At 32.6% G+C, this 27347-nt stretch overlaps 1 protein-coding gene and 1 long non-coding RNA gene across 4 annotated transcripts; one reads left to right on the top strand and one right to left on the bottom strand.

The window, feature by feature from the left end:
* The first annotated feature begins 8280 nt into the window (after nucleotides 1–8280).
* LOC106359564 (putative caffeoyl-CoA O-methyltransferase At1g67980) lies at nucleotides 8281–11019 on the top strand. The gene is made up of 5 exons (XM_013799238.3): nucleotides 8281–8462; nucleotides 8650–8735; nucleotides 10041–10185; nucleotides 10290–10418; nucleotides 10531–11019. The coding sequence occupies exons 1-5, from the start codon at nucleotides 8409–8411 to the stop codon at nucleotides 10819–10821; spliced, it is 705 nt and encodes a 234-aa protein (XP_013654692.2). The 5' UTR covers nucleotides 8281–8408; the 3' UTR covers nucleotides 10822–11019.
* A 5905-nt stretch (nucleotides 11020–16924) lies between these two features.
* Nucleotides 16925–19802, bottom strand: LOC111213009. Of its 3 annotated transcripts, none has more exons than XR_007315695.1 (8): nucleotides 19185–19802; nucleotides 19004–19079; nucleotides 18618–18916; nucleotides 18478–18558; nucleotides 18233–18410; nucleotides 18013–18088; nucleotides 17702–17945; nucleotides 16925–17286 (listed from the first exon to the last, which is right to left on the bottom strand). It is a non-coding gene; the product is annotated as an uncharacterized LOC111213009 (long non-coding RNA). The 3 variants fall into 3 exon arrangements; XR_007315693.1 differs by having other exon boundaries at nucleotides 17702–17913; XR_007315694.1 differs by having other exon boundaries at nucleotides 17702–17913; nucleotides 18478–18551.
* Nucleotides 19803–27347: the final 7545 nt, after the last annotated feature.

Genomic DNA, 27347 nt, shown 5'->3' with positions numbered 1-27347 from the left:
CAGAGCAGATGGTGGTTTGTGGTGTGTTTGAACCGGAGACAAGTTTGTCTTTTACAGCAATCTTTGTCTATGGTTACAATACAGAGATTCAACGAAGGAGTCTGTGGGAGGAGTTGGTTACGGTTTCGGGATTGAGTTTGGTTAAAGAGCTCCCCTTACTTGTTTTGGGAGACTTTAATCAGATTCGGTCAGCGTCAGAGCACTTTTCTATTGCTTCCTATAATCTCCCGGTGAGTGGGATGGGGGAGTTGCAGGAGTGTTTGGTGGATTGTGGGTTGGATGACTTAGAAACGAGAGGGGTTTTCTTCTCTTGGTCTAACGAAAGACCAGAAGATCCTATTCTTAGGAAACTTGACAGAGCGTTGGGGAATGATTCTTGGCGGCAAAGTTTTCCAGATACAGTAGAGATGTTTGAAGCTCCAGGGGACTTAGATCACGCTCCTTGTGTAGTGGACTTTGAGGTGGCTTCAGAGATAAGAAAGTCAAGCTTCAAGTATTTCTCTTTCCTATCTACCCATCCAAGGTTCATAGGCGATATACAAACAGCTTGGAGCGAGAACATTATGATGGGTTCAAAGATGTTCTCTCTTAAACAAAGATTGAAAGCAGTGAAGAAGGCCTGCCGAGAGATTAATAGAGTGGGGTTTGCAAATATTCAACAGAGAGCCAAAGATGCTATGATGAATCTAAAGAGAGTGCAGGAAAATCTGATGACTGCACCCACAGATTCATTATTCCGAGAAGAATTTGTGGCAAGAAAGAAATGGAAGTTTTTTGAGTCTGCTCAGAATGTGTTCTTCATCAGAAAGTCTCGAGTCAGATGGCTCAAAGATGGCAATGCAAACACAAAGTTCTATTTCAATTCGGTGGTGGCTCATCAAGCGAGGAATGCGATCAGATATCTGATTGATGCGCAAGGGGTTAAAATCACAAACAAAGCGCACATTAAGCATATGGTGGTGTCGTATTTTCAAAACCTCCTTGGGGCTGTGTGTAGAGATATAATTCCTTGTTCAGTGGAGGAACTCAGGATTCTGTTAAATTTTCGATGCTCGGCTGAGATTAAAGAGGCGTTAATCAAGATCCCTTCAGAGGAGGAGCTTAAAGGCATTTTTTTCTCTATGCCTAAGAGTAAAGCTCCAGGGCCTGATGGCTTTCCGGTGGAGTTCTTTTGGGAAGCTTGGGAGGTTGTTGGAAATGATTCGGTGCTGGCAGTGCAAGAGTTTTTTCAGGGAGGTAGGATGCTAAAAGGGTTTAATGAGACTGCAATCTCTCTAATCCCGAAAGTAGTCGGAGCGGACAAGTTGAACATGTTCAGACCTATTGCACTCTGCACAACAATATATAAAATAATTGCGAGAGCAATTAAGAAGAAGCTCCAGCTTGTGGTTGATGGCATTGTGCAACGAAACCAAGTGGGGTTCATTCAGAAGAGGTTGCTGTGTGAAAATGTTCTATTAGCATCAGAACTGGTAACAGATTTTCACAAGGAGGGAGAGACGAGGAGAGGCTGTCTAAAAATTGATCTCTCGAAAGCGTATGATAATTTGCACTGGGAGTTTGTTTTGAATCTGCTCAAGTCCTTTGACATGCCAGATAGGTTTATTGGTTGGGTCAAGGAATGCATCACCACTCTAACTTATTCGATTATTGTTAACGGCGAGATGAATGGCCACTTTGAAGGGAAGAAGGGGCTGCGACAAGGTGATCCAATCTCATCGTTGTTATTTGTGATGGCGATGGATGTGCTCTCCAAGATGCTAGATAAAGGGGCAATGAATCAGGTGTTTAAACCTCACCCTTCGTGTGAAGCTCCTTTGATCACTCATCTCAGCTTTGCGGATGATGTCCTGATCTTCTTTGATGGTTCTGATGAGTCTCTTACTGGCATTATGAGTATATTGGAGGAGTTTAAAGCTATCTCAGGTCTGAAGATTAATAAAGAGAAAACTGAGTTACTGTTAGATGGGGGTTGCACCGTGAGATGTCAGGAGTTGGCAGGCAGATTGGGTATCAAGCAAGGCTCCTTACCCATTAGATATCTGGGAGTGCCACTGTCGTCAAAAAAGATGAAGAAGAGTGATTTTCAACCATTGCTAGATAAAATCCTTCTCAGGTTCAACTCTTGGACAGTTCGACATTTGTCTTTTGCAGGACGATTTCAACTTATCCAAGCTGTAATCTACTCAACCATCTCGTTCTGGGCTTCAATATTCATCATCCCTAAAGAATGTATTAAGTTACTGGAACAGATGTGTAATGCTTTCTTGTGGAAAGGAGCTCCGACTACAGCTAGGGGAGCTAAAATCTCTTGGATGTCAGTCTGTACACCAAAGGAGGAAGGGGGTTTGGGTCTAAGAAGATTAGAGGAGTGGAACCAAGTACTCGGATTAAAATTGATCTGGATGTTATTTGCAGCAGGGGGTTCTCTTTGGGTTTCGTGGGTTAGAAGCCATTTGATTGGAGATAAAAACTTTTGGGAGCTACAACCGCAGAGATGTGATAGCTGGATTTGGAAGAGCCTGTGCAATCTGAGGCATATTGCGAGGCCTATGCTGATTTGTGAGGTGGGCAAAGGCACTAGTGCTAGATTTTGGCACGATAACTGGACTTCCTTGGGTCCTTTAATTGATATAACCGGACCTAGAGGACCAGGAGTTGTAGGTCTACATGAGGATGCGGTAGTTGCAGAAGCCATAAGAGATGGCAATTGGTGGCTAAGCAGGAGCCGCAGTAGAAACAGACTCATCACTTTGATTCGCGAGTCTTTACCAGAGGCAGCACCTATCATTTCATCTGAAGCAGATGATAAATACTTGTGGAAGCCAGGCAACAGTGTTGCAACGAGCTCTTGCTCCACTGCAGATACTTGGTCAGCTCTTCATCCACAAGGTGAGGCTGTCTTCTGGCATAGGCAAGTGTGGTTCCAGGGAAGGATACCCAAACATGCTTTTATAACATGGGTGTGTGCTCGCAATAGGCTGGGTACAAGAGACAGAATGAGGAGTTGGTCAGGTGCCTTCATTTTGCGTATTATGCAACAAGACAGATGAGACTCGCCAGCACCTGTTCTTTGATTGCACTTACAGCTCGGAAGTATGGACATTCTTTTGTTCTAGACTGAATGCTCATCCCCCTGTTTTGTTTGAAGATGGTTTGAGATGGTTGAGAAACCCCTCCCCTGATGAGTTTAAGAAGCTGATAATTAAGCTCGTGTACCAGGCAGCTTTATATTGTATTTGGAAAGAGAGGAACACTCAGATTCATAATCAGAATTTTCGCTCGGCACAAGCAGTGATTCTTGAGATGAAACAAGTTATTCAAGCACGGTTAGACCCTCTATCTAGAGTGCACAGCTCTAGAAGGACAGATACCACTCTGCTTGGCACTTGGTTCAGTCTATTTTAGGTTAAGGAGAAGTGAAGAGTTTCAGCAGTTTGCAGGAGAGAAACGTTGAAGGTCTCGAAGGAGTTGAGGTATTTTTGGTAAGTAGTTTGCTCGCTCTTGTATAGATAGGGCTCTGTGGAGTTTGTTTACTTTTTTAAAAATACCGGTTTGTGGGCACCTTAGTAGGTGTATCGTTGTAGTTTCTCTGCCAGATTATAAATAAATAAAGAATTTAAAAAAAAAAAAAAAAAATTCTGACAAATTGAATGACGTAACATATTCTCCATCACCCATGTGAGAGATTCTAATTCTAAATACAAAGTTGATTTCTGTCATCTTATGTTATGTGCTTCCATTAATTGGATTTGTCCAGAGATGTCTTTCCAAAGTTATCCGCATCTACTGAATTGAGAGGTAGAAGTCCATAATACATCCACCAAATATATGTTCTCCCAACATATGACTTGTGAATCGGCGTTATTGTACAGTTGTACAATTGAAATTTATTTTGGTTGATTCTAAGGTTAAGTGTTTAACTGAATTTATAATTTTCTGCTATATATTGTTATTATATTGCAATTTATAATAATTTGGTATCATGTACAAATGCATATCTTTTTGTATGCTGTTTATTTCGGGGAAAAAAATCCAAATAACAATTATCATGAATGTGTTGTCTATTTTGTTGATGACTTCCAGGGAAAAAATGATATTATATAAAATATTTTAAGATAAAGACAAACGTTGTTAGAACGAGGACAACCAATAATGTATATAAACTCAAATTAAGTATATCCACTATAGTTCAGTCCATTCCAATGTATCCTCTTTGTTGTACTTCTATCATCCCAGATTCGCTGATATTATCCACAAAAGCTTGACTTTAAAATTGTTGATGGTGAATTCAGAAACAGAGGAAACGATCTTGTTTTTCTTAGTCCCTCTACTGAAGATGAGAGGTATAGTCATTCTCACTTTATAATATAATATATATAAAAATATAAATTGTCATAAAATTGTTTGTTATATATAGTGAATGTAAAATTGAATACCAAACCGTATGTAACATTGTCATTCAGTTTGAGCGAGAACCAACTTGTTGTTTACAAACTGGAGATGTTGAAATATGTTTATTACAACTTTGATATATTAAGGGAAATTTGGCGTCATGTACATAAGCCAGAAAATATTAAGTCTTTACACATAGTAAGTGTCTGGCTATGATATGTTATATATTATTTTGAAAAGAGACAAAAAAAGTCCTTAGTTGTGCGTGAAAAGAGATGAGATAAAGTTCATCTCTTATTATACAAAACTGACGGAATCGATTCTGAACAATAGTTGAAAAAGTTATATCTTAGAGAAATAGTTTTAGTTTTGGAGACTGTTCACATAAATGGAAGAATCAATTTTATGAATATATAAACATTGAAGGTTCTCAACACTGCGATAACTGAAAACCCAGTCAATGAATATGGTAAGTCCGGTATGATTGAATATAATTAGAGGGTTGAGAAATAGTTTCGTTGACAGATCTTTAAGCAGATAAAGAATCAAGCGATTGATTGAATTGGAGAAGATGAACAGTAAATTTGTGACATGTTCTATTTTATTTTATAATTAGTATAGCATGATATACTTTTATTCTGTCTGTGTAAATTGTTTCTCGTTGTCCATCTTCTTATTATTTTTCTTTACTATTCCACGAGCTCCTTGTCTTGTGTTCCATTAATGTCGCCAATCATTGTTTCATCACCTCCTCCTACCATCTCTTCTTCTCCTCCAATTTTTATGGCTATTTTGTCTCCTACTTCATCAACTCTAACGACACTTCCATCAACCCTATGCTAATGGTATATCCTTCTAGACTCCATGATTCTTCTTCTTCACTATTTCAACAAATTTATTTTCGATCACTACATTGCAAATGGATTTATTTTTGAGAGAACTATTCTATTAGCGACATATAAAATAGATTTGTATCACAATATGTATTATTTTGTTACTCTCTCACTTGTAGCACTGCCACCACCATCATTACCAGTTGTTTCATCACCATTGGTCTCCTCTTCCACCACCATCACCAGCCGTTATCTCCTCATCTCTCCCACCGTCTCTTCTTTTCCTCCACCTCTCGTTTTTCTCCTGGAACTCAGTGCGATACGCCAACTTGATCGATACACCATCCTCACAGTTGTGAGCCTCCCTTGGTGTCGCAAGACATGTGCCGTTGAAGTATTCTCCAGCTTTAACCAGGACGTACTCACGCAATGAGTGATTTTGTGTCGTTTATTTCATCTTACATGAGTCTTATGCACTCACCAATGGTGTTTCTTTTAATTTTCCATGCATATTGTTTATCTTCATCTTGTAAACTTTGTTTCATATCTGCAATTTTGCGACAAAACTAAAATTGTCTCCTAATACGGTTGTTATGTATGTTAACATTCTCAAGCCGTGATACAAACTTTGTCCCTTTGAATTGGTTAAACATTGATGACATACAAAAAAATAAAGGGCTTTTGTATTTGTGTCGAGTATTATATATTGTATCGTAATCATGTAAAATATAGTCATCTAATGGATGAAACACAACTTCGTAATTAGTTGACTCCTTTGTGGATATTATACTATTTGGTATGTAGTATAGTATCACATATTTAGTATTAAAGCGTCAATGTCAAACGCACGCGCCTAGAAGGAGATTTCAGTCAGATTTGTGCACAAATTGTCCCATCCGCCGCTTGCTTCTGTAGCATGGTTATATTCTTAATTTTTTTTCTCTCATGAATATACAACAAAATCATCCATATATTAATCAATTCCCAGATGATATTCTTTATTTTGTAGTTATTTGGTTAAATTACCAATAACTCTTAGGCCTAATAACTGTCACTAGTCTTATTAGATTTACTTTCAAATTAGTTATTTTACAGATTTCGACAAATACAATCAGGTATCGTGAAATTTTGATGTGTTGAAATTAACGAGTTACAATCAAGGTATATTATATACTTATTATCCAACTATATAACAAAAACATATTAATTAATGTATTTAACTATTGATTTTAAACTCCGGTTCTTCTTGGCAACTGACTCGGACGAACACTCTTAAGACTGGAATGATAGTAGTGTTGGAAACTAAACTGTCATCCATATTATCTTGAATTTATCTTTATTTAATTATTATAAAGATTAGTTTAATTCTTTTTATGTTAATATAATGCAGTAATATGGCTAATATAGTTTTTCCACCGAGTCTTAATACTACTTATATATTTTTTTGTCAGCAATTTAAACAGACTCATACATATTCTGTAAAACAAACTGATAGCTCCACATCTATATGGACAACAAAAAACGGTTATTTTCTTCCACTGCGCGCTAGACTGTCCGCCCTTACATTTTGCGTCCGTGGTATATGAATGAGCGCCTAACTGTGGAAACTGCTTTTCAAGAACCTTATATCTTCTAAATAATTTGCAAAAGCCGGCTATTCTCCGGGTTCAGAAACCATCTTCACCAATTGAGAACAATCCGTTGCAAACGTAACTGTAAATTGTCGTAGGTTCCTCGTAGATTCCATTGCCCAAATTAAAACTTTCTATCTCCGCATGGAGTGACGACTGACACACTCTTGTATTTTTCGTTCCTATTAATCTATCAAAACTTTCCAACGTACTATACCACCTTTGTTCTGAATATGGTTCATTATTATCTTTCCAAAATCCATCTTTAAAACACCATCTACCTAGAATAGACGGTATTGTTTTGCCTGTTGTAGTTCGTGTCTGGTTGATTTTCTGAGTAAACACTACTTAATACTACATATAGACATGTATAAATAATTATATAAGCATATACGATATGTTAACATAAGAAAATATATATAGTAATCATGATAAATGTAATTATCAATATAAGAATCATATTAAAAATGATTTAGCTTTTTCACTAAAGTTAATTAAGATTAGCAATAGTTGTTTTTTGTTGACCACTAACTATGACCATGTTTATACTCATATGACAATGCATAAAATATTTTAAATATAAAATGAGGATATACAAATACATATACATCTAACATCTAGTTTTTACTTTACATATATAATCAGATAACGAAGCATTCATACTAATTATAAACATATTATATGATATGTGTAAGATTTAATAAATATAGATTATAGACATATAACCATAAATCTAAAACTTGTATTTATGTTCGCATATGGTGTATGGGGCCATCCACCTGGTCTATTATCATAACACAAATGTTTTAGTTACTAGGAGGTTCTATATCTTAAGGTCCTTGCATTTTTTTCTAGCGAAACTACAAGATTCCAAACATGGCCAGCTTACTAGGGAGGACAATCGGTACGACTGTTTCTGGTCCAAACCCGTATCTCTCGTATAATAATAATTAACGGATTTATTTTTTTATAAATCTATATTTTTATATATAAAAATTTATAAATATAATAAATAAAATTGAAAAGGATCAAAATTATATGACATGTATATAGTTTTATTTTTATTATAAAATATACAAAATATTACTGATTAAATTTTAAAATATTTTAAACATTATCTGCATATAAATTTTAGAAAGTTAACTTTTTTTTTTTCTCTAGAACCCCTAATGGTGTTGAACTGACCATGATTTCAAACCATACTAAACTAATTCTTCTCTGAAAATATCAAATCCCATCAACGTGGATATTTTAATATATCTTTGAATATCATATCCACCATATACTAATCACAGGGTGGTGTGGTGCCAATTATTGATATCATGATTATGCCACTAACCTTGCGGATCAGGTTTTAAGATTCTCTTTAAATTAAAGTCACAAATTATACTTTTTTGTCACAAAATTATATTTTTTGTTCATAAAGTATAACTTTATGACTTTTATTGTAAAAAGACTGTAAAAACAAGAAAGGAAAGTACTAGAGTTATATATATCATAGGCACCACAAAGCTTTCGAAGTTCAAGGCAGCACACGATAGAGCGAGCTATGGAAAATTTGATTCCGACCAAAGGAATTCTCAAGAGCGAGGCTCTTCAAAAGGTATCGTATTTTCATTAATCCTTGTAAATATTGCTTACTTAATTTTGTTAGAACTTAATTCTTGCTTGATCTGCAGAACTTAACTTTTTTGTCCGATGAGAAAAAGCTTTTTGTCATTTAATGATTAGGGTTGATGTTGTATTATACGGCTATGGTTGTGAATTATAACTTGCTATATGTGAAACAGTACATCTTTGAAACGACGGCATATCCAAGAGAGCATGAGGAGCTCAAGAAACTACGAGAAGCTACGGTCCACAAGTATGGCAATTTGTAAGTCTGGCTACAACCTCCCTTGTATGCTTCATTGACCTTTATTGACATTGAGCTAGTATTTTGTGAGAGTCTATGGGGGTGATTGGTTGAATTTTATCTCTCTACTTTAACTTTATTTATTTATTTTTAAATCACTCAATTTTATCAATTATGTTGTAGCTTTACTTTTAAAAATTAAAGTTTACATCAAGTTTTCATTTAGTTTTATCAATCATGCTTTAGCTTTATTTTTAAAGCAACAACAACAAAAATAAAGCAAAACTTTTTCTTATGTATTTTAGGAAAAAGCCCTACATCTTCTTTTTATAGGCCGTAGAATCTGTAAATGAAAAAATAATATCTATAATATCAAATATATTATATAATCATAATAAAAACTTTTATAAATATTTTAATTTTGAATTTGACTGTTTTTAATTTATTAAGATATTTAAATAATATAAATATTATTTACATATCACATTTTAAATTACAATAAATTTTGATAATTTATTAAAAATATTAATATAAATTATTTTAATTGATATAAAATAATAATTTTATATATATAAAATATCTACAGCCTACCGCTTACAGCTACAACAAATTTAACTACATCAAAAGTCTCTGCAGAAAATGTCTACAGTAACAACTTTACAGCTACAACCGATTTATCTACAACTAAACATCTACAGCCAAATTTTTAAAGCCACAGTCGGACCAATCATCACCTATATATACCCTTATTCTTTCTAACAATTTCAAGTTTTATAACGTTAAAATCCTTGTCCATAACATGTCGCAACGTGTACCTTCAAACTTTTGAAACATTAAAACATTTTCAATTTTTTGTAAGAATTTATTTTCCCAAATATAGAGGCAACTAGCTATTTTGACCAATTATTTGTTTGTAAAATAAATTTGAGCATTTATATTTGAAGTATTTCAAGAGATTCTCTCATTAATAAATAAATACAAGTGTGAGAATCTTTTATTCACTATTTACAAAAAAAAAATCATTTGACATTTTTCAAAATCTCATAGTTGATTTTATTTTAATACTAAATTTGATTTGAAAATTATTACTTTTATATTAATGAGTTTTTTCACCAATTTATTATTCTCTAATAAAGATTGTAGTTCCATTTTAATACAAACAAACAATAATTACCTGATTCAGCTATATTGCTAACATCAGTTACCAAAAAAAAACAATATTGCTTAGATCGAAGTACATTTTTTTTTTGTTCAACAGATCGAAGTACATAAAATGAATCAACTCAAGAATTAACAAACAAAAACTATATGCGTTTATATGTGTAGAAGCGAGATGAAGGTACCAGTTGATGAGGGGCACTTTTTATCGATGCTTATAAAAATGATGAATGCCAAAGATACGCTAGAACTCGGTGTTTTCACGGGCTATTCGTTGCTCACGACTGCCCTCGCATTGCCTGAAGATGGCCGTGTATATGTTTGAAACACTAATCTACTTTCCAAAACAAAAACCAAATAAGTAAATATGATAACAACTACTAATATCTATGAACTCTTTGGATATAATATATACAGATTACTGCAATAGACATTGATAAAGAAGCTTATGAGTTAGGTCTAGAGTTCATCAAGAATGCAGGTGTTGATCACAAAATCAATTTCATCCAATCCGATGGTCTTCAGGCCTTAGACAAGATGTTGAACGTACGTAATCTTATTCATGTTTTTGTTATATTACTATTAGCAAATTTTTTTTTTTCTTGGGTCATATTTTGTATGATGATGACATTGGTTTATGCATGATGGTGGACCACAGAAGAATCCAAGACCGGAGTTCGATTTCGCATTTGTTGATGCTAATAAGACAAACTACGCCAATGCATACGAGAGACTAATGAAGCTGGTGAAGATTGGGGGAATAATAGCTTTTGATAACACATTGTGGTTTGGGTATGTGGCTGAGGAAGAGGAGGATGTGCCAGAGCACTTGAGGGTGTGCAGAAAAGCCCTCATGGAGTTGAACAAGCAGCTCGCTTCTGATCCTCACATCGAGATCTCTCAAGTCTCCATTGGTGATGGTGTCACTCTCTGCAGACGCCTTATTTGATTAACGAGACTCATCAAAGTACCAAAGTGTTCTTTGTTTTTATTTTATTAAGTGGTAGGAATCTTTAATGCTCTCTTGTCTTGTGTTCTTGCTCATTGTGTGTTCTTTCCCGTGGGAGATGAGTTCCGGTTGGTGTGTTGGATTAATTATGCTAAAGATTGTTCCCTTTATATATATCATATCCCAGATATCAGCAAACTCAACATACAATCGAATAGTAACACAATGATTGAAAGTAGAGTAACAATAAATAAGGAATCAGATGTACACAAGTTCTCTCTCCAAAGAAACCAATACAAAGCTCTCTAAAAAATATACACCCATACAAACTAACTTTCGAAAACAAGACGAGAATTTTAATATGTCAACATTTCTCTCAGCTTTTCTTCTCCTTCAAGCCGGAGACTAGTCGTCCAGATGGACAATGTTGATTCCGATCAGGTCGACCAGAGATGTGACCGAGTGGACAATATGACTGGAATCAGAGTGGTACACTCAAAACAAATGCACAAAATGAAATGAGATGATAATGAATGATAAAACAAGACTAATGAATTAACCGAGAGGATATGAAAGAATCAGGCTTCTAGTGGTGTAACACTCTAGGCCTGATCAATTGATGGATTGAAGCTGATCGAGATGGAGCTAAGTTTGCTGGTTATTTAACGCTCTCAATCTTGACCGGTGAATGGGATGGATTGGATGGATTGAGAAAGCCACAAATATATATGGACAGGAGGTTTGATAAGTCAAGTTGTCCAAGAGTTGTTTCTCACAATATTCTAAAGACTTAAAACACAAGTTTTTGCAAAAGGCCAAAAACAGCATTTTCATTCATAAAATTCAAGGGTGATTTAAAATGGTACAAACGACTGGAGCTTTATAGGCTCGACTCTGGACAAGAACAAACGGCCATAAACAATAAAAGGAAAACAAATAACTTGTAAAGTCTTCAATGAAGATGATCTTGGATAGAATATGGACGTTGGAGGTGTTGGCCGTAAAAGGGAAACTTGATTTTTCTTAAACCTTCAAGGCAAAAATGAAAAGGCCCTCAAATCAGTGTGGTTTGACCTCACCAAACCGTCCACACCGGCGACCTAGGAGTAACAGGGACAGATGTTCTTTCCAAGGAGCGACAACCAGAAAGACTTTTGGAAAAGACAACCAACTCAGAACTGAATCACCAGGAATTATAATCACCAGAAAAGATTCACGGACCAATAAGCTATGGATTTTATAAGTCAGGTCATTTCAGCATTCAATGGGGCCATATCTTCAACAATTCAGTCTATACAAGTCCGAACACGAATGATCTTCAACCAAAGCAACTTTTTCCATCTAGGAGAGACTTTTAAGATTCCATAGAAAGAAGAACCAAGCCCAGATCCCGATCCACTAAGGCCGGTTTTATTAAAATGGGTCAAACCGACATCATTTATGGAAAGTCTTCAACTCCTTAAAGTTTGTTCGACCCAAACCTATTTATCAAAGCCATGAGAGATACTAAACCATCCATAAGGTATCATAGACGTTCTACCATGTGGCAGCACCGAAAGGATTAAGAGAATACTTTTTCACTCCAACTTACCTTATTTGGAGTCTTTTGAATTCAAACTCCGGCAAAAACTTCTTAAACTATTTGTGCACGATATCAGCACATATCAAGCCATCAATAAGATTCCAAGAAAGATTATATTTCCCCTCAAACCGTCCAGGTTCAAGAAGAATCAAGTTTCCCTTTTATGGCCAAGCAAATCACCTCCAATGTTCATATTCCATCTAAAATCATCTCCACTGAAGACTCGAGGCTTCTTTATTTGCAAGTTATTTGTTTCCTTTTTAATATTTATGACTGTTTGGTCTTGTTCAGAATCGAGCCTATAAATCTCTAGTCATTTGTACCATTGTAAATCATCCTTGAATTTTATGAATATAATTTTTTTTTTGCTGTTTGCAAAACATTTGTGTTCTAAATTTTCAAAGTGTTGTGAAAAGCAGCTCTTGAGCAACCTAACTTATCAAAACTCTTGTCCATAGACTTTTGTGACGTCTACAATCCATCCCATTCATCTGCCTCACTTCCCTAACAAGTTTTACTAGTTATAACAATAGTACATAAAAACAGACTAGTTTTAGCTAATGTTGTGTTGATACCATCGCTTTCGGTTTGGCAGGTACTTCCATCTGCCTCACTTCCCTCATCCCTACCACATTCTTTATTCGACTTAACTTCCCCACCAATAAGAGTCTCTGGTCCGAGTTCTCCTAAGATCCCCTCTCGCCATCTTCTTCACCTGAGTTCCTTAAATTCTTCTCAAAGTTCACGTCTTCTTCTTCAACTGAGTTTGCATTGTCTTCTTCTTCAGTTGAAGCAGTCAAATCGACAGTTGCCAGCTTTACTCTCTATTTTTCTGACACAAATTAATTAACCAATCAGCTACACATTCGTGTGAGATACATAAATCAACATGCATTCACCATTTCTCCACCAAACTGAAATCCAGATGAATAAGAGGAGATATCTTAACCAAACCAAAATCGAGATGAATAAGAGAAGAGACACCTCATAATTCCTTTTTGATTTCTCGTTGCTAGTCCTCCTTAGTTTCATGAATAGAACAACTTGAAGAAGAAATAATTTTTGAGATAAGGGTTTTTACATACCTGGTTAGATATGTAATCAACTTATTTTTGCATACCCGGTCAGATCAGAAGGGTTGTTGGTGGGCAGATAATATTCAGGCCTTGTATGTAATATTTGATGATTTCGTTAGGGAGTATATGTAATCAACTTATTTTTCACATTAAAAATATCAAAATGAAAATCATTTAGAAGGAGACATTATGAATTTGAATTTCTAACTAGATCTAGGAGATTTGGAGTTTTAGGATCCATGGTTTGTAAAAAGATGAAACTTATAGTTTATTTGACCATATGCGAGAGCCAAGACGGTGGAGAAGCCCGAGAGTGTGCAAAAAGCGAGTAACCCATTGCGGCCGTTTGGTACGTTTATTGAATATGTATTTCCATAGATCGGGGAAGGAACCAATACATCTTGCTACTATAGAAGCAAAGAACAGATGAAACGACAGGCACCCGACGACAGCTCATCAACTATCAAAATTCTTATATATATATATGTATGTATTCTGAAATAATCAATGTTTTCTTGATATTAAATTATTATTTCAGATGAAAATAATATTGATGACAAAAAAAATGTGAAAGATGTGTTTGCTTTGGTTTGTAATGATATTAATTTGATACACAATATAGTGGGGGTATTTTTAAAGTGTCTTCCTTAGCTGGGATAGCTTTTGGTGCTATATTTATAACTTTCAACATGTCAATTACTTTTATTAGGTTGAAAACGTGAATTACATTGGTATGCTGTTTTACAATTTTCTTTAAAAGATTGTAGATAGTTACATATTCAGACCTAAGATCTTTTTTACTTAGACGATTGGACAACCGATAATATTTCATGTTTTATGATGATCTATGCCTAACGGCATCACCTGAGCTATATTATAAAGATACACGCCTGACCGGATTTATTTGCACCATGTTGAATACCCCTTGTAAACTCTTTTTCGTAGTCTGCATAATTGTTTTTATAAAACGTTTTCTCTGAAAACTAAAATATTGACATCTTACAATGTGCAATCTGCAAAAATTACATAGTTTGAAATTTGAACACCAAACTTGGGATTGAGTGTAGAATATTTTAAACCTTAACCATTATAGAATACGGGTGCTTCCACAACCTAAGATCTCAACCCAAATTAAAATAAAATTATTTACAAATTAATACATAAGTTTTACAATTTTTTACGAACAAAATTATAATAATTGAATACAGCACATTTTGACTACAGTCCAACTTCTTAAACAAAAAAGAAGTCAAGGAAAATTGGATGTTGCTGTTTGGGTCATGTACTTAAACGTTATACTTTTACGACCATGCAAATATATAAGCTCATTTTTTGATTAACTTTTCAGGAATTGGGGGATCCATAAACTGGGGGGCCTCATTCAAATGTTTAAACATAATGATTTTAGGTTCTAGATAGTCTTGTGACTCAACTCCCAGAATGAACCATGTGATTGAATCGGAGTTACTCAGTCACTAGGCAACCATGGCGTTCATACATCTCACAAATATCAAATATATATTACTGCTGCTGACGAATTAATTTAGATCTCATACAATCTGTTTCTTGTACTGACAGATAAGTTTGACTCATGGTCGTCTAGACCTAAGTTCAACCTCAGATGGTCCACAACATGGCCACTATGATGTATGAACATAGTGGTTTTATAGTCTTGGAAATAGACTGAACTTTGGTCTAAAATGTAGGGCCCACATATGGAGACAGCTGTAAGATTTAATTGCTTTGTTTGGCATACATATAAGGATTTTGTATACCGAACGCAATCAATTGATTGCTAATAAAAAATCACGTGGTTAAGTGCAATATGTTGCGGTCACGGGAGAGGCGGACCACAAGATATTTATGAAAAGGGCTTGACATTATAACCCCGACCATCTCATAAATCTCCTATAAATCATTTACTATTTTGTTTGGATCTATCTCGTCTAGTCTAGTCTCCCCTTATCAAGTACTAGGGTTTGGTCCGCCCTACGGGCGGGTTAGTCTCTAAAAAATACGTGAATATATCATTAATGTTAATGAATGTTTATAATTATATCTTATATATTAAAACAGAAGTCACAACCTTGATTCATATGTAATTTTTTTAAAAATGGACCTAATAGATCTATTCCAAAAAAGTCATGTTACATTTAATATCTAATTTTATCATTTAAATTTTGAGTCTGCCATACATTTTTTTTGGGCTATCAATAATTGGATTTAAACAATAGATGATCTATTGGATTTATAGATAATATAAATTAAATAGTTATAATTTAATGTTGTAATACTATATATGCTAAATATTTAAATATTTGTTGATGTTATCTATTAAAATTATAATTTTTTTTAATAACAAAAATCATATTATCTAACAATGATTAATATTTACTACCTTAAACCAGTGAAAACAAATTTTAAACTATATATTTTATTTTAAAAATTATTTAAAAACTAAATGTTTAATTATTTAGTCGATAATATAAATCTATGAAGCGAAAAGTTTAATTTTTTAAAAACTTTCTAAATTTTTGAGATGTTACAATATCTTTGAATATGACAATAAAACAATATTTTACTAATCTTTATATATATAGTTACGATATTAATAATGAAATAATAATCCGAAAATATATATAGAAGAAGATACAAATACATGTGAAAGTTTGAAACAATCTATTGAATAAAAAAAATATACAGTAAACTTATTATGTTTTAAAAATTAACATACACATATATTATAATATATACCAATTTAGAATTGAAAACAAAATATTTATATAAAAATAAATGAAAACAAAAATCTGTGCGGTTGCGCGGATCGAGATCTGGTAGCTTTCTTAAAATTTAATGAATTTACTGAATTTTTGTTTTGTGAAAATATAATTTTAACCTACATTTTTATATTTAAAAGCATGCATTTGAAAAGTGTAATTCTAATAATCAAAATTATCATATTCTAAGAATGAAACCTGAGCATTACAAAAATTAATTTATATATTTGGATGTCGGTTTATAATGCATGTGTATCTTTGAAATTAACAGGATGCCTTTCCCCGTCTGTCGTCACGCCTCTCTTCAGCCTCATAACATCTAAAAGGAAGAATAATATTTTATTAATCAGTAATATTTTTATTTGCGATACAACATTAATTTGTTTTATAAAAATTAAAGAGCAGAAGAGAAAAGAATAGCGCTCACGTATCCTAAATCCGTTTGGTATTCTTAATAAATATATTGTACAAACAAACTATTTGTTTTGTTATACTGGAGTTATCTTTACATTTTTTTAGTATTTCAATATATTAAAATTTGATAATTTTTCTTATGTCATCATAGTGTGATAATTAAAATATTTATTTGTGTGTAAATCCATTAAAATAATAACAATTTAAGCATTAGTTTACAACATCACGTCCCAAAAAATGACAGAATTTGTATTTTAAAAAAAAATTGTATTTTGCATTGACAGAACCAACATCAAACTATAAATATTTTGTAGCATGTGTCATGGATTGTGAATTTATGTATATACAAACTTGTTTCTTCTGTTGTATATACAGTTTGGAGGATAAAAGAGCAAATGAACGAAAGATAACTAACACAACAGTTGCATGGTCATGTGATCAGGTTGTAGGGGATATTCATTATGCGGTTCATACGGTAGTTCATGGTAGTGTCCTTCTTCTCCGCTGTGACTGCCGGTGAGATATTCAATTTGAGAATTTCAACACTCTGTTCCATCTTCTTCTGCAATTTCACTGCAATATCTTGCGTTCTTTTTTCGATCACGTGTCTAAACTTCTGCATAGAAAGTACCAAGAACATGTACTGTGGTATTAGTATCACATTCTTTACCCACCGAAAAGATCAAAAGATCACCAATTAATGGAAAAAAAAATCAGAGAAGTGAGTTTTTAGCGTCTGAGTGGACAAAAGTATTCTACCGACAAATTTTTTTCTTCAAAATAAGCAATTCAATATATAAATCATCAAAACCATATAATAAATGTGAGAGATCCCAGAATGCCACCCAAAGAGAAGCAACAAATTTGTTATTGGGATGCTCTTTATCTGGTACTAACACATAAAGCTTAGGTAAAAACAATAAGGGAACAAAAAAAAAAAACAGACAACCAAATCGAAAGGAAAATAATCACAACAAATATAAAAAGTTTTTGAACTATTATCAAAACAGATATCAGGTTGTTGATTTTACCGGAATCTGGAGAGTGGCACAGAGGAAGAAGGGAGACTGATTGAGTGGAACCAGTGCGAGCCTGTACTGCACGCGGTTTCTGACTCCCAAAGCCGCTGTAGCCGCCGTCTGAATCACCATCTACGTAGTATTGACATGCTGATCACCATCGACAACATGGCCACTGCTCCCTTCAATCTCGTTAACGCTTCTTTATGTCCGCTTGAGTTTCTCTGTAATCAGACCCATTCCAAGATGATCTTGACTGTGATGGCAGCTTGGAGCGTGAGTTCGCCATTTTATTGGAAAAAAAACTTTTCAAGTACACTAACCTTTTTATAGTTGTAGATGCACCGCCTTGAACAGAGGGAAGAGGGAAGAAGTATTGAAGGAGAAATCGTGGTTGCACTGAATCAAAGGAGTTAAGAAAGGCATTAATGACAGTGAATCAATTAACCTCGTAGCGGTACATGGGATAAGAAACAAAGACGAAACGACACCAATACATCTCGATCTAGTGTAAGGAGGATCACATAAAAAATAAGCACTTACTTCCCTCAGTCTGCTTCCATAGCCATTCTGAGACAGTGGAATCATAAGCAACAACGTGCTGAAAGGCCTTCCACGCAAGTTTCCTGCGGAATTGTTGGTCGTTCTGACCTCTTTTGAGATACTCCAAAACAGCTTAATAATCCTCTGAATCGACAACGATGAGGACATCTTTGTGGTTCTGTCCAACAACATTTATCATCAAGATATGAATATAAGGAATAAGTTTCATATGCACATACGTATACCTTAGCAGCTGCTCTAATCATAGTAGGACCACCAATGTCGATGTTCTCAATCCCATCCTAAAAACTGATCCCACCTGAATACTACAAATAACTTGTCTCAACCTTAGAAAATAAAAGGCTAATCAAATGTCCAAACTCACCAATGACATGCTCATTAAGAGCTTCCATATGATGCTCCACATCTCTTCTATCAAGGATACCACCGTGTATGTTTGGGTGCAAAGTCTTCACACGGCCATCAAGCTGCTTTTCCGAGAAGAAAAAAAAACAAAATGAGAGATAAGCTTAATATACCAAACTCAACTGCTTAATCATTACCACCAGCTAAAGAATGAAACTTTCCATTTCAGGGAAACGAGTAAGCGTCTCCACTTTGGTGACAGAGACTACAGCATTCTCCAAGGTAGAGGCAGTTTCTCCAGTAGAAACAATAGTGTATCTAGAGATGGACAAAAGGAATCATTTTTCAATCCATACACACTTATTAGGACAGAAACATAACTAAAAATTATGAAATAAGACATACCCTAACTCTTGAAGACCTTTGCCAAAAGTAGCTAAATCCTTCTTGTCAGATAAAGATATCAAAGCTTGCTTCTTTCCTGATGTACACACGCCCATGTTATATTAAAAACCTTATTGTAAACAGAATATAATTGAAATCAATCTCTGAATATGAACTTGCAGGTTAACACAAAAAAACAAACCAGAGGAGGCCGATGACTGTGGCTGATTCTTTAGAGCTGTCTGAGACTCTGACATGGCTCGGACCGCAACGAAACTCGGATCTAACATACAGATTTAATAGCAGCATGGATCTTGACCTTAGATCGCTTGGTAGGGAGTGGAGATGAGAAGACATTTCAAGGGATGAAGAAGAAGCAGATAAACTCTTGGAAGCTGAAGAGCTACGTTTAGTCTCAACCATATCTCGTCTTCTCAGAAGAAGAACCATGCGTTGTTAAGTTTAGGGCAAACAGCAAATGAACCCCAAGCTCAGGCCCACTCATTTTGGTGTCTGATTGTGTAATTTGGCAAAAAACAAACGAAGCCCAAACCGAAAGCCCAACCTGTCTGATGTAGAGAAATGAAATGTGCTGATTGGTGGATTTTTTAATCCTACGTGGATAGCTTTAGGACTCATGATATCTTCCTTTTAGTATAGGATAGATTATACTACTGAACATTTATTTTTGGACTAATCTACGATAGTGTTATATTCCATCTGTTCTTTAAAATTACATATTTTAGAGAAAAAAATGTTTCAAAAAGATCCATTTTTTATATTTTCAATGCATGTTTTATTAATTAATTGCAAACTTCAAAAAACTTAATTGCACTAGTTAAATTTTTATTGGATTAAAATTATAGAAAAAAGATAAATACAAAAGACTATGTAAATTTAATGTGTTTCATTAAGATGTGTGAAAAATTTAGAATATATAACTCAAATTAAAACACCAAAAATACCAAAAAAAATTATTGATTCTCAATCCAAATATTTAAACCAAACAAATTTATATATTAAGTTTAGGTATTATGACATATGTTATTCAAATTTATATGTAATATATTATTTTTATCGATTTTAAGAAATTTAAAGTCTATAATGAATTTTAAAATTTAAAAATAATTTAAATAGGTTATTCGAACCTGAACTGAACCCGTAAAAATCCAAATAGAGTTCAAACCAAAATTTAGAAATATCTAACTGGGGTTGAAATATTTGACTCCAGAAACCCGAAACCCAAACAGACCCGAACTGAACCCGAATGTCCACCCCTAGTCACTATTATATATCGTATATATGTCATCGTATAATTAATCGTATTTTTTACGTACCATCATATAAGTAATCATATAATTAATAGTATTTTATATGTACAATCATATAAATAATCACATATATTATATTTTAAAACTTTAATGTGAAATATAAACACTATAATTTAAGTTGGTATATGAAATTGAGCTTTTTATTGTATTTATCTTATATATATTAAAAACATTTTTTTGATTATGGTTATTGGAATATATGCATATTTTAAATCAATTTTTAATATAAATAAACTTTCAATTATTATTTTGATTTGACATATGTATATAAAAATTAAAATTTATTTTATGATTTATTTATACAAAAAAATGTTTTGTATAAATCCTAATACGTAATACCTAAAGAATGTATTAAAGCAAAGCCTAAAACCTATAAGCATATAAAGTTTTGTTGCACATTATTCTCAGTGGCATGAGAGAGACGCCTGGAATTTTTTATAGTCAAATTGGGTTTTTAGATTTTTTTTTTTTTTTTGTTTTAGATTTTAGTGAAGAGCTCTTTTTAGTTAGATCATATTTTATACGAGAGATAAATTTAATGTTCGTACTTTTAGTTTTTAAATACATTGTTTTAGTATTGGATTTTTTAGCTAACAAAGTTTATATTCCACCCCCACTTTTTATAAGTTGATTATTTTTTAATCAGACTAATACCAACATATTTTATAACCAAACCGAACTACATTGAACCAAACCAAACCATAAAGTTAACCAAACCAAATCTAAACTAAACTGAACCAAACTAAACCCAAACCAAAGCTACTTCGGTTTTGATTGGGTTGAGTTTTATGAAACCAAAGTTAACCAAATCAAACCAAAACTAAACCGATATGCCCACCCCTAGTTAGAAGGCATCCTCAGAATTTAACATTATTTATATGCTATCCATACTTTCACTCTGTTGGTTGGTATCAAAGACTTTACTAAGACTAGATAGGTGGTATTGATCTTGTATTTCAATGGCATGGAGACCAGTAAGACAACATGTGGATGACTAGACACACTTTCTACAATTTTGGAAGATATCTAGGAATCCTTCCATAATCTTCTACACTGGACACTGGCTGATGCAATTCAGCAGAGCATTAAATCCATGTTCGTTGTCAATGCTGCAGAAAACACAACACATCAACAAAGCCAAACCAATTCCATAACCCTATTTTCGAACCACACGATGACGACATCAATGTTAATGACCGTTCGGAAGCGATGCAAACAATCAACAACCACGATAGGTTCGTGATCGCCGAAATAGAAACAACAACAATTCACACTGGACATCGGGTATCAGACTCGATATACTCATATACCAGAATTCCATGGTGAATCCCAGCGTATAGAACTCCTTGACACTATGGATGAATTCATGAAATTTACGGATGTACCAGGAAACAAGCAAGTTCCCTTGTTACAACTTGATTCTGAGGACATGCCCTTCATGGTGGAACCAGCTGAAAATTTTCCGCTCTCGTCATGGAAAAGAAAAGATCAGCTCATTAGACAAGCTAAAAAGATCATATGTGTAAACTTTCATTCCATTTAATTTTGACCGTCTTTTTCCCAAAATTTTGTAACTTTAGCTAAGTTTCATGTTTAGTTGAAATATGCTCATGAGATTAATCAGATGCTAATACGAGTGGATGTTCATGACTTCAAAACTTAATTTGTAGCTCGCTTTATTGCATGATTTTGCCCTCAACTACAAACTATGCTCCATCAGTTGGACTTATTGCATGAATGAAAGATCATATGTGTAAACTTTCATTCCATTTAATTTTGACCGTCTTTTTCCCAAAATTTTGTAACTTTAGCTAAGTTTCATGTTTAGTTGAAATATGCTCATGAGATTAATCAGATGCTAATACGAGTGGATGTTCATGACTTCAAAACTTAATTTGTAGCTCGCTTTATTGCGTGATTTTGCCCTCAACTACAAACTATGCTCCATCAGTTGGACTTAGATCTTGATTGATAGAACATTATCATAAGCATTATGTTTTTTATTATCCAATCAACAATTATTAAAAAAAAAATTATAATAATATTTAGAAAATTCAAATACTCTCCAAATATTGTTTGTCCAATGCTTTCATATGAAATTTTTGGTAAAGCATTTAGACTTATAATATGCAAAATAAAATAAAAATAAGCTAATATACTTTATTTATTGTATTTAGTAACATCAAAAAACTATATTTGTATCCAATAATAATAAAATAAATAAATACTTAATTTAAAAAGGAATAACATTTCACATTTAAAATATAAGTAAATATGATTAATTATTTTAAATAATAATATAAATTAATGTATGTATTATAAATATATATATATATATTAGAAATAAACATATTATATATCATATACTAATTTTATATGATAGTTTTATATATGAATCACCACCCTACCAATCACTTTTTGTTATTTGATACTTTGATTTTGATTTATAAAACTTATAAATGCTTTGCAAAAAACTCCTGAATTTTACTCCTGGACATTCTTTAAGAATTCAACACACTTAAAAAACTATTAGTTAACATGTATTTTCATAATTCAACGTTATATTTGGGTTAGTGAACTTTTGATCTTTCATCTAGTGATATTTGTGAATCATTTTGTAATTACTCCATCCGTTTCATATTAAGTAGTTATTTAGTTCTTAAATTTGTTTCAATATAAATGTCATTTTACATTTTTAATTATTATATTTAATGATTTTTCTAATTTCATCAGTGTGCTCTTAACTCATTAATTAGAAATATCAAAAGCAAGATATTAATTAAACATAAAATAGAAAATCTAATAAGAAAACCTATTTGAGAGGATTATTAATGGCTAGTTTAACTGTATTTAAGAGGATTATTAATGGCTAGTTTCAGATAAAATCAGAAATCAAAGGTCTGAAACTTTTAAAGTTTTTATTAAGAAAACTTATATTTCATGGCTCAAAACCAAGAAGATTGTATTTTATTAAATACAAAACGAGTTTGCGTTGACATAATCTATATAATGCATAATGGAAAATAGATCCACGTAGTCATATAATATCCACTCTTCCTCTTTCAAAACATTAATAGCATCCGCAGACAAAAAAACATTAATAGCATCCACAAAATTAATTTCCTCATATTTATACCTCTTTTTTTAGAACTTGAAATAGATTAGATACTAAAACCTAATCCATATATGTATGAATAGAATAGATCGAATGCATTTAATAATCAGTTAGAAGAAAACAAGAGGATAGGATGAGGAAATAAATTTGAGGACACGTATTGAAAGGTGTTTATGCAAGACAAATTTGTGGTTTGGAAGATGACTAACGAAGAAGATGACGAGTATGAAAGATGCTCCATGAGGAGAAAACCTATCTTCATCTTTTCTTTATTATATTGGGTAGAACTTAGAAGACATATATATTTGAAAATCAAAATGAGAACAAAAAAAAATGGGGGAAATAAATGAGAGTCTGAAGGGTGAGTGACAGAAACACTGCTTTAATGGGGAGTGATGGATGTTGATAAGTCAAAAACATAGTCTTGGGGTTTGGTATGTTTCTTTTTTGCCCGATCGGATGTGACTTGTCTGTCTATCCTCACCTTACTATTGTTGGGTCAGTTGTAAGAGTTTTTGTGGATACAGGTTACAGATAGGGTTTTGTGGGTGTGCTTCACTATTTAGACAAGCATTTGTATCTCCCCTCCAGTTGTGGTACCAATTCTCTTTAGTTTATGTATCGGTATGTCTTAAGTTTTATCTTATGCTTCCTTATATTAAGTTTTTCGGACTTGTTTCTCGCCGGTCTCGTAACACATGCATTCCAATCACGTATCCAGGAATTTTAATATAAAATGATTAAACATCGGATAATCTATCAATAAATATTTAATAGTAGTATATATATATATATATATACATATATATAAGTATATTAATTGTTGATCCTATCATTCAACGGATCTATTTAGCTAGCGATTAGGTGTCGCTTAGACGGGACGTTCATGGATGTGAATCAATCTGTGAATTAAAATTCCTTCTTCTTTTTTGAGGAAGGGCATGTGAATCAAAATTCTTGATTAATCGGTCAAATCGGTTAAACAATGTGATTTATGTCTGACTTTTTATAAATTATTTTAATACTACGTTATTTTGAACAATTTGAAAAAACCACCATCTTATTCAAAATGTAAAATATGTTTTAATTACTCTTAGGTTTTATACTTTGGGACTTTGACTTTGTTCTTTATTCGCGTTTATCATAAGTTTAAACATATAAACAGCTAGAATTGCTGATATTTAGTGTCTCGTATATTTAGAAATTATGTTTTATTATATAACTTTACAATAATAAAAATAACTGGATAATTTGTCAATGTTTAGATCTCGATTAATATGTTTATGCGTTAGAACTCTACTAAACTCTTAGTTGCCATCGACGTCAAAAAAAAAAAAAAAAAAAAAAAAAAAAACTCTTAGTTGCCATCTAACGATTTTAACTTGGTTGATAAATTATATAGTAAAAAAGTGGGAAAAGGGTCAATTTCCACTCCAACAATTACACTCGTACCAAATACGACCCAAACAAATAGTAACAAATAGTCAGTATCAAATACGACCTCAACTCAGTTATTATTCAAGAAAACTACTCAAACTTCTTAAAACGTGCATAAATCTACATTGATTCTAATAGAAGTTAGTCAACCATTAATAAGATAAAACGATGTCGTTTTGTTATGCGTAAAAAGTAGCCCATTTTGACCTCAACCATTTCAGTCGTACCAAATACGACCCGAACAAATATTCAGTGTCAATTACGAACTCAACTCAACTATAATTAGAAAAAACTACCTTAACTTCTTAAAAGGTACCTAAATATATATTGACTCTAAAAGAAGTTAGTCAACTGTTATCAAGTTAAAACTGCATCATTTTGATTTATATATATTTTTATTATATGTTCATTCGGGACTCAAATCCGTGTTGTAATACCCTTTCGAAGGGGCACACTAACAACTAGACTAAAGTAACTTTTTGAAATATTATTATAAATTTGAAATTATATAAACTACTATTTTTCTTCATCTTATCTAATTTAAAACTTCGGTGATAATTTTTTATGGTTTATATAAATGCAATAACATGTTATTTTTACTTATCATATCTTTAACAAACTTATATATTACTAAAATGTAATAATAAATATTTATAATTATATGATATTAAATATACTTAAAACTTTGAAGCTATTTATAAAAAAAATATAAATTATTTTTAATTTTTAAACTTAAGTGGAATTTTTTTCAAAGTTAATATTAATATATTTGTGATCTTTTGTTCAAAAATGTTATAGAGGCCTTTTACCTTTCTTTCACTAAGATATCTTTTTCAAAATATTAAACATATTAAACAATAACTAAAATATTTAAAAAAAATACCTAAATTTTTAAATTGGATAAGATGAAGAAGAATATTAGACTATATAAATTTGTAATAATGTTTCAATAAGTTACTTTATTTTAGTTGTTAGTGTGTTCTTTTAAAAAGATATTACAGCATGGGTTTGAGTCTCGTAATGAACATATTTTAAATATATATATATATATACATATATCAAAACGACGTCGTCTTATCTTATTAACGGTTGACTAATTTCTGTTAGAGTCAATGTATATTTAGGCATGTTTTAAGAAGTTCATGCATTTTTTTAATTATAATTGAATTGACGTCGTAATTGGCACTGGCCATTTGTTCGGATTGTTATTTGGCACGACTGAAATTATTGGTGTTGAAATTGACATTTTCCCCTATATCAAAATGACGTCGTTTTATCTTGTTAATGGTTGACTAACTTCTGTTAGAGTCAATGTAGATTTATGTACGTTTTAAGAAGTTCAGGTAAGTTTTTTGAAAAATAATTGAATTAACGTTATATTTGACACTGACCGTTTGTTCGGGTCGTGTTTGGCACAACTAAAATTGTTGAGGTCGAAATTGACCCTTTTCCCGTAAGAAAGTAGTGTCTTTGAGGCCTTGGAAAAACATGTTATCTATGACATGATATTTTTTTGGATATCTATAAAACTAAAATGATATTTAGTTCAGAATATGTGACTTATCAAGAACTAATTAAAGTAAAATATCTTTTTTACAAATAAATATATTGCAATAATAATGTAAAATAAAAAGTTACAAAAATAGAAACATATCAAAAATATTGGATTGGTATGATCTTGATTTACTAATCCTTAATTATACTTTCAAATATATTCATAAGATTTGAGTATCGGTTTTTGCTGATAATTGATATGGTTAAGAAAAGGATCCATTATTGTTATAAGAAGATTAGGCACACTGGAATCTTGTAATGTATCTAAGAAATAATATTCGTCCCCTGGCAACAATGACTGGTAAGTCTGGTATGATGATCTTGTGGTCGCAAGTAAAATCCATGTGCTCTTCATTATTTTAAGTTGTGAACGGCCCACTATATCTTTATCTATTCTCTTTTTTTTTTTGGTATCCAGTGATTAACTAAAACCCACAATTTTAAATTTGATTATGATATGCTTAAACTAAGAAAATGTAATTGAGCATGAAATAAATATAGTCAATATCCGCCATTTCCGTTGGACAAACTATACGTTCACATGGGTTATATATTTGAACGGTTGAACCACATAATTGGAAGGTTTCGGAAAAAAAAGTATTTAAATTTATTAATCATTTTAATAATGATTAATCGACAACCTAGCCAAACATGTTTTCGGAAAATTTCCCCAACATTTTAACGGACATTCGGGGAAATGTTGAGTGAAGATGGTCCATTGTCATTGAATATAGTTTGTGTACGTTAAGTATGATTAAGCTTGGTCATAATGCTCACTTCGAAATTTGAGGAATTATAATTTAATGTGAGCTCCATAGATCAGTACTATTAATCATATAAATAATGTTGACTAAATACGATTAATGAAATGTTACCGCCCAACTCCACTTGCTTTACACCAAAAAAACTCCACTTGCTTGTATACATG

The sequence above is a fragment of the Brassica napus genome, chromosome A8 (genome assembly GCF_020379485.1).
Source record: "Brassica napus cultivar Da-Ae chromosome A8, Da-Ae, whole genome shotgun sequence".
In the NCBI taxonomy this organism is placed as follows: Eukaryota; Viridiplantae; Streptophyta; class Magnoliopsida; order Brassicales; family Brassicaceae; genus Brassica; species Brassica napus.
The sequence above is the reverse complement of the archived record's forward strand: the minus strand, read 5'-3'. Positions and strand labels throughout refer to the sequence as shown.

What these genes read in the sequence shown, in the direction of transcription:
- LOC106359564 (XM_013799238.3), top strand. Translation starts at nt 8,409, where the DNA reads ATGGAAAATTTGATTCCGACCAAAGGAATTCTCAAGAGCGAGGCTCTT. An exon ending in AGAGCGAGGCTCTTCAAAAG is followed by an intron (nt 8,463 to 8,649) that starts GTATCGTATTTT and finishes TATGTGAAACAG; the next exon opens with TACATCTTTGAAACGACGGC. An exon ending in GTCCACAAGTATGGCAATTT is followed by an intron (nt 8,736 to 10,040) that starts GTAAGTCTGGCT and finishes TTATATGTGTAG; the next exon opens with AAGCGAGATGAAGGTACCAG.